The sequence below is a fragment of the Myotis brandtii genome, unplaced genomic scaffold (genome assembly GCF_000412655.1).
Source record: "Myotis brandtii unplaced genomic scaffold, ASM41265v1 scaffold120, whole genome shotgun sequence".
In the NCBI taxonomy this organism is placed as follows: Eukaryota; Metazoa; Chordata; class Mammalia; order Chiroptera; family Vespertilionidae; genus Myotis; species Myotis brandtii.
In genome coordinates this window covers 5,203,540-5,210,415 of record NW_005354174.1, presented here as the reverse complement: position 1 = coordinate 5,210,415, position 6,876 = coordinate 5,203,540, and the positions used below count along the sequence as shown (strand labels likewise).

At 46.4% G+C, this 6,876-nt stretch overlaps 2 protein-coding genes across 10 annotated transcripts in view; one reads left to right on the top strand and one right to left on the bottom strand.

Annotated features, from left to right (window-relative positions):
• CEP95 (centrosomal protein 95kDa) overlaps window positions 1-5,314 on the bottom strand; it is a 31,123-nt gene extending 25,809 nt beyond the window's left edge. For 6 of the 8 annotated variants that reach the window (XM_014532321.1, XM_005858670.2, XM_014532315.1 and 3 more), the window contains exons 1-3: window positions 5,202-5,314; window positions 3,663-3,791; window positions 2,020-2,127 (exon numbers count right to left, since the gene is read on the bottom strand). In XM_014532321.1, coding sequence (XP_014387807.1) covers window positions 2,020-2,127; window positions 3,663-3,791; window positions 5,202-5,220 — 256 coding nt within the window. In that variant the 5' untranslated portion in view covers window positions 5,221-5,314. Of the gene's footprint in view, window positions 1-2,019; window positions 2,128-3,662; window positions 3,792-5,201 lie in introns of those variants that run through there. The other 2 variants (XM_014532323.1, XM_014532331.1) reach the window with 1 other exon arrangement.
• A 79-nt stretch (window positions 5,315-5,393) lies between these two features.
• Window positions 5,394-6,876, top strand: part of DDX5 (DEAD (Asp-Glu-Ala-Asp) box helicase 5) — an 8,743-nt gene continuing 7,260 nt past the window's right edge. Inside the window, exons 1-2 of one of the 2 annotated variants that reach the window (XM_005858672.2) lie at window positions 5,394-5,474; window positions 6,111-6,297. In XM_005858672.2, coding sequence (XP_005858734.1) covers window positions 6,254-6,297 — 44 coding nt within the window. In that variant the 5' untranslated portion in view covers window positions 5,394-5,474; window positions 6,111-6,253. Of the gene's footprint in view, window positions 5,475-5,692; window positions 5,830-6,110; window positions 6,298-6,876 lie in introns of those variants that run through there. The other variant, XM_005858671.2, reaches the window with a different exon arrangement.

The following is a 6,876-nucleotide window of genomic DNA, read 5'->3' as shown; positions in this document are numbered from 1 at the left end:
ACACACATATATATATATATTTATTGCTTTCAGAGAGGAGAGGGAGAAACATCAATGATGAGAATCATTGATTGGCTGCCTCTGCACGCCCCCTACTGGGGATCAAGCCTGCAACCCAGGCATGTGCACTTTACCGGAATCAAACCCAGGACCCTTCAGTCTTCAGGCCGACGCTCTATCCACTGAGCCAAACCAGTTAGGACTGTAAAACCCTTTTTAATCTCACCTCATCCCCAACCTCTCACCACACCACTTTATGCCCAGAACTTAATCTTGAAATAGTACCTAGCATACCACCTGGCCCATAATAGATTTTTAATAAAAGTTAAATTGGAAATGTTGACAAGAAACGGGTTTCTTAAAGCATAGAAACTTGCCGTGTTAAATGCCCCTTAAGATGGACTCCAGTCAACATCAGGTATGGACAGACTTAATTCTCGAGGCACTTAAGAGGGAGATCAAGCCTGGCCTTATGCGCTCACAGCAGCATGAAGAAGCAGAGTGGAAATTTGATATTTGAGAGAATCTAGCCGTTTATAACTTTTGTTATGATGCAAAACAAACCAGAAACTTAATGTTTTGCAATACTGCTAGTCAAACAATGTTTGACAGATTTTTGTGTGTTTAAAACAACTAAACAGAAATCTTACAGCTTTATGTTTTTCTGGCTTAACAAGATACACAGGTATACCCAAGGGCATACTTAGGACTTCACAGTTTCCAGGAAGGGGAGTATACTCTGCCAACCCAGCAACTACGACTGCCTGCCAGAATCCAGTAATTCATGGAAACTGACTTAAACAAAACACAAGGAGTAAAAGGCTGCTTTGCAGTCTACTGGAGGAGGTAAGCAGTTCTGCAACTTGTCATGGGGTGGGTATGAGTTATCAGGGGAAATTCTACAATAAAAAAAGTTCTGTAAGCGACACAGCTTTGCTATACAGTATGTTTAAAAAGCACAAATACTAGAAATTGCCCTGCTCTAGTGATAAAGCAATTCTAAGTTGCAAAAGAACAGGGAAACAAACCCCAGGATTATCCCTCAAAATAAATTATTTCCAAACTAATGTACCACATTTACTTACCTGTATTCAAAAACTTTAGTATTTTTACAAAAATTTGTTGTCAATATCAAATTAAGAGATGTAAATGACATAACCTGATTAACATTTATCTCCTTTAACTACTGTCAAAGAATAGATCAACAATATAAACCTTCTCTTAGTGATTTAAATATAGTTTCAAGTCTCCAAGATACCCTGTTTGTTAGCTGGAAATAATTTACTCTATTTAAGAGAAAGGTTCAAGAACAATTTACAGTTTCATTTATTTTGAATAGGTAATATATTCACGCTTCAAAATTTAAAAAATATAAAAAACATACAATGAAAAGTTTCATTCCTCCCTTGTCCTGGAGCCCTTTAGTTCCCCTTATTGGAGGCAAACAGTATCATGGGTTTCTTGTATATGCTTCTAGAGAGTCCTCCTGCATGAAATCAACTGCATATACGTATGTTGTCCCTACCTTTGTATTTACAAATAACAGCATACTCTACATATTGTCATTGTAACTACACCACATTTTTCTCACACTCTACTGGAGATTATTTCACTAACATGGACACTGTACATAGAGAGCATAATCATTACCTGCAGAGTAGTTCCCTCTATGGAGCTACCATAATTTACTTAACCTGTTGCCATTAATGGACATCTAAGTGTTTCTTAGCTACTACTAACAAGCAGCATTGGTAGCTTTAAAATAAAAAAATTAAAAAATAACACTTCAAACTACCAGCTAGGACTATGGACCCAGATAAATTATAAACTCAATGTCTGACTGTCCTGGAAAAGCTCTCAAGGGTGGCTGCCTTAACTATACCCAGTCAGCTGTCTTGGCTCATTCTTGCTGTTTGGTCTATATCATAAGCTTACTCATTTTGCTAAACAATGTCTAGGGTTCTAAACAAGTTATGTTAGTAGAATGCAAAATTATCTGATGGTTAAATATATACCAACCTGTTATATGAGACAAGCTGACCTGCAGGTAATCCAAGGCCAAAGAATCAATTACTGCTTGTACATTGTGAGCTTCATCCTCTTGACTCCTGGGACAAGTTATGAGGTCTGGGGGGAGGAGAGGGGAGAGGGAGAAAGCTACATGATTTTGCATCTATGAGGGTCCACATTTTCATCTGTCTCTGATTAGGCTTCTAAATAAGCTCACCTACCACAAAAGTAAACTCTGCCCCAAATAAAACAGGTTTTTAAAAGTACAGATAAAGTTAATAGAGCATACGTGAATTCCACACATAATCTTTATTGGTTGACTATTGATTGATTGAATATAGTTTAGTAAATATATGAACACAAGAGGCCCAGTGCATGAAATTCGTGCATGGGTAGGGTCCCTAGGCCTGGCCAGCAATCAGGGCCGATTGGGCCCTTCCTTCTCCTGGCTGCTGGCTGGGGCCTTCCTTCGTTCCGTGCCACCCCCTGGTGGTCAGCGCACATCATAGTGAGCAGTTGAAGTCCCAGTGGGTCGAACTCCGGAGGGAACAATTTGCATATTAGCCTTATATTATATAGGATGCTCTACATTAAGCACCATGCTAAAAAAAGATAAAGAGGTCCCTAAATTCAAGGAGATGATATAATCTATAATAATAAAAGCGTAATATGCTAATTAGACTGGACATCCTTCCAGTTGCAGCTGTGAGGGTCAAGGCAAACCGCCGCAGCTGCGAGGGCCCAGCCCTTTGCATGAATTTCATGCATTGGACCTCTAGTCTATAATAATAAAAGGGTAATATGCTAATTAGACTGGGCGTCCTTCCTGACGAAGCTGGGCTGGAGGGAAGCGGGACCGGGTCCCAGGTGCCTGCTGGCGGCCGGAGGAGAGAGCCTGGGTCCTGGACGGAAGCCAGTGCTGGCAGATGGGGGAAGGAAGGCCTACTCTTGCACGAATTTTCATGCGTCGGGCCTCTAGTATGATAATAAGCGAGGCAATACATGAGGGTGAGACTTGAACCAATAATTATAGGCTCCTTTCAATGAGAGAAAAAAACCCCACAACAGGTGTGAAAGGAGGCTTACTGAATGTCCAAGGATACAGTACAAATACCAATTCTTATCCATAATATTGGTTAAGAGAGAACCTGACAAATATCTAAGTTCCACTCAATTTTAGGACCTCTTAAGGTACATTTACAGAAAAGGTGTGACTTTCACAGAGCATTTAGCATGATTAGATTAAACAGATCTGACCAAGGCTGTTATTATGGCTTGGTCTCATAAGGTATCATTACAGAAATAAATGCAATAATTTAGAAGAAATAACATGTAGACAAAGAGAAAACTCAAGGTTTTATAAATACTATAGGCTCTAACCAAAGGCACTAGAAACTTCTGGCTCAAAATACAAACATTATTACTTCTACTTTAAAAAAAAAGTATTTTATTGATTTTTTTACAGAGAGGAATAGAGAGTTAGAAACATCGATCAGCTGCCTCCTGCACACCCCCTATTGGGGATGTGCCCACAACCAAGGTACACACCCTTGACCGGAATCGAACCTGGGACCCTTCAGTCAGCAGGCCGATGCTCTATCCACTGAGCCAAACTGGTCAGGGCTATTACTCCCACTTTTTAGTATCCTTACCTGGTACCTTTTCTCCCAAAATGGATTGATAAAGAGCAATAAAGACATTAGCATCACAATCTTCTAGTTCATGTATCCTCAGGTGTATGTGACATTTCTGGAGAAGGTTATTGGCAACTGTTACCCACTCTGTTGGGAAAGACAGGGAAAAGTTCAGCTTTAAATACCACTAGAAAAAGTTATACATTTTTAAAACACCAATCCTCACAAAACTGTCAAAGAATAGGAATTGAACTCTGTATAAGAAATTTGATTATGACAGAATTTCAAAGACCCTCCAAGTCATGATTTTTTAATGTCTTGGAATGTCTTCCAGACTGCTATAATTTCAGTGCAGTCAAAAATATGATGCAAATCCAATATTCAATGTTTGGAACCTAAAATCTTGTTATTTACAGTAGTTCCTATTTTACAAGCCATACTTCAGTGTTTTTTTATTTAGACCATGTTTACAAGTAAATGGGAATATTATGTCCCAAACAAGACGGGTTGTTAATGATATTGAGGCTACTAGAAACTAATTAATGGATGTTGTTTCAAATTCCCAATAGCATTAGTCATAGTTTTATCCAATTATCTTGTGCAAGACAGAATTTCTCTGGTGCCCAAAAAAGTAGTGATTAACTTAGGCTGTTAAGTACTGGAGTAACGACACCAACATTAGTGCATTTGTTAGTTTTTTAATATTTGGTTATATTAAAGAAAATATGGAAAATACACACCAAAAGTCCGTAAATTCAGAATTAGCATATTGCCAATACTGTTTAAATTTCCTGTGCACCCCTCCCCCTCCCATATTGTTGGAATTTGCAAAGTTATTTCAAAGGTTTCTCGACCAAGGTAGTTTAAAAACCTTGAAATGTGTTCCCTGAAGTGATTGGTGATTAAAGGGCAATTTATTTTATTCTGTATTCGATTACCTTCAGTATGTTCCAGACATGTGTGTGATTGTGTGTTAAAGACACATTATCTCCCTCCCTCCCGTGCCCGTTTCTCACATAGGACCAAACCATGGCAACTGGTTTGAACGCTGTCCGGGAGAAAAGGATGAAAGCGTCCTGGACAACCGAACCAGGTCGCTTTCCAGAGCGGTGCCAGACAGAGACGGTAACCCCATAGGGCGCGAAAGAGAAAACCCACAACCATCTACTTTGGCAGGGGCACCTACAGATCTGTCTTGTACGTGCCATTCCTTGTAAGTTCGGACGCAGGCACGACCTCTGTCCGCACAAGAGCAGAGGTGCTTGACAGCGGCCAGATTCCGCAGAGAAATACGAGTCCGGGGCAGAAACTTTCCGCCTGCTTTTTGCAGCCGGGATGCGGGTGTACCACGGGCCTCCTCTCCCCCGATCCCCAAATGGCACTCCCCGGCCTCCCCTCGGACAGAGAGCTGGGCTGAGAGACCCTATGCAGAGAACACGCCCACCACGACGGGAGATCGTCCCGAGCCAGACCTAGTAGAGCTGGCCGGAGGTCTCCATAGAAAGCAGGCAGGGGCGTCCGGGTCCACACAAACCCGGACTCCAGACCGAGACTCACCAGCCTCTGAGCCCGCCATATCGCGGAGGCCGGTCGCCGCCGGACTCCGAGCTGGGCGCGCGAGGGACGGTGTCCGGGAAGGGTCGCACGGCGCCCACACCGAACCGAGAGGAGGGGAAGGAGAGGAGGGGTGAGAGAGGGAGGAACGGTAAAACGACTTCTCGCTGCTGATTGGTCTTCCGGGCACTTCCTCTCGCCGCGCGCGCCGAGGCGGCGGTTTGGGGGCCTTAGATACTATTCTCCTCGGACGAGATCGAGCTGAGGGATTCTCAGGTGGGTGGGTTTGACGGGGCGGGTCACCAACAGCCCCTGGTGGTCTCCCCGCGGCATTAGCGCGGCTTTAGCGCGGCATGAGAGGGCACTTCCGGTGAGCTTTTCGTTTTGTATTCCTCCGCCGACGCCAACTGAGGAAATAGTGCGGCCCTCTCACCCGGTGGGCGGGGCATCCACGTGACAATACGGGCTCCGCCTTCTCGTCGCATTTGGTTCTGGGCGTGAAGGCTCTTTGGAGACGTAAACAACTCCGAAGAGGCGGAGTGGGTTGTCTTGCGTTGGCCATTTTATCGCTTGGGTTGGCCCTGAAAAAGGGTGGTGTGGCTTCCTCGAGGTGTCGAAAGACGAGAAAAAGGTGAAGTCAAGAGAGTGCCGGCTGAGGCATCGCGGTGGTGGGTGGGCCCAGGCAAGAAAGGGGCAAAAAAACGGGCGAATCTGAGGGAGGGGCTGCGGGGGGAGGGGCGAGAACATGGCGGATTCCGGAACGCTGGCGGGCGTTGCGGCCTCTGCGCAGGGGCGGGGTGATTAGGTCATAGAGCGGCTCCCAGCATCCTCTGCGGCCGAGGAGGCGGTCCAGCCTATAAAACCGGCTGCCGGGACGCGGCCGGCACCTCATTCATTTCCACCGGCCTGTAGGCGAGCAGCTCCGGCTCCTATCATCGCCGTCCTTCCGCCGCTGCCGCCCCCGCAAGGCTTCGCTGTCGCCGAAGCCTCCACCAGCGACTCGTCGCACCCGATTCTCTCCACTTCGTTCCCCGCCAACCGCAATCATTGACGCCATGTCGGGCTATTCGAGTGACCGAGACCGCGGCCGGGATCGAGGGTGAGTGTGGGAACAGACCTGTCAGGCCCGGCGGGTGGGGGATGGGAGGCCGATGAGGTAATGAGGGGTGGGCAGCGACGGGAACCTATTTTTTCAACCTCATTTTTGGGCCTCATCCGTCGAAGGATTGCACCATTTCGATATTTGCCCAAAGCTGACTGAAAAATTTTTCTGTTAACGGCCGTCGACTTCGCCTTTAGTTTGGGAGGGGGCTTTGGGGCCTCGGCGATGAGGCCGCTGTGGGGAGAATTCGGAGGAACGTATTGCAAAGGGAGGGAGACGCGACGCTTCGAGGCGGGCGAAGTCGCCGCTGCTAGGTGCTACTTTCGAGAGGCGTTTCAGGGGCCCCGGGAATTCTGTGGGAGCGGAGAGGGCCGCCCCCGAAGCCATGGGTGCGGCGGGGGCAGGACGGGGGCCGGCGCCACGGGATTCGGCCATGTGGCGGGGCCGCGGGTACAAAATGCCGCTGCCGGACATGGCGGCGCCTTTGTTACCCCGCCCGGCGGAGGAGCTCAAAATGGCAGCGGCGAGAAAATGTGGCGCAGAGAGAAATGCGAGACAAAGGGGGAAGCGCCGCCC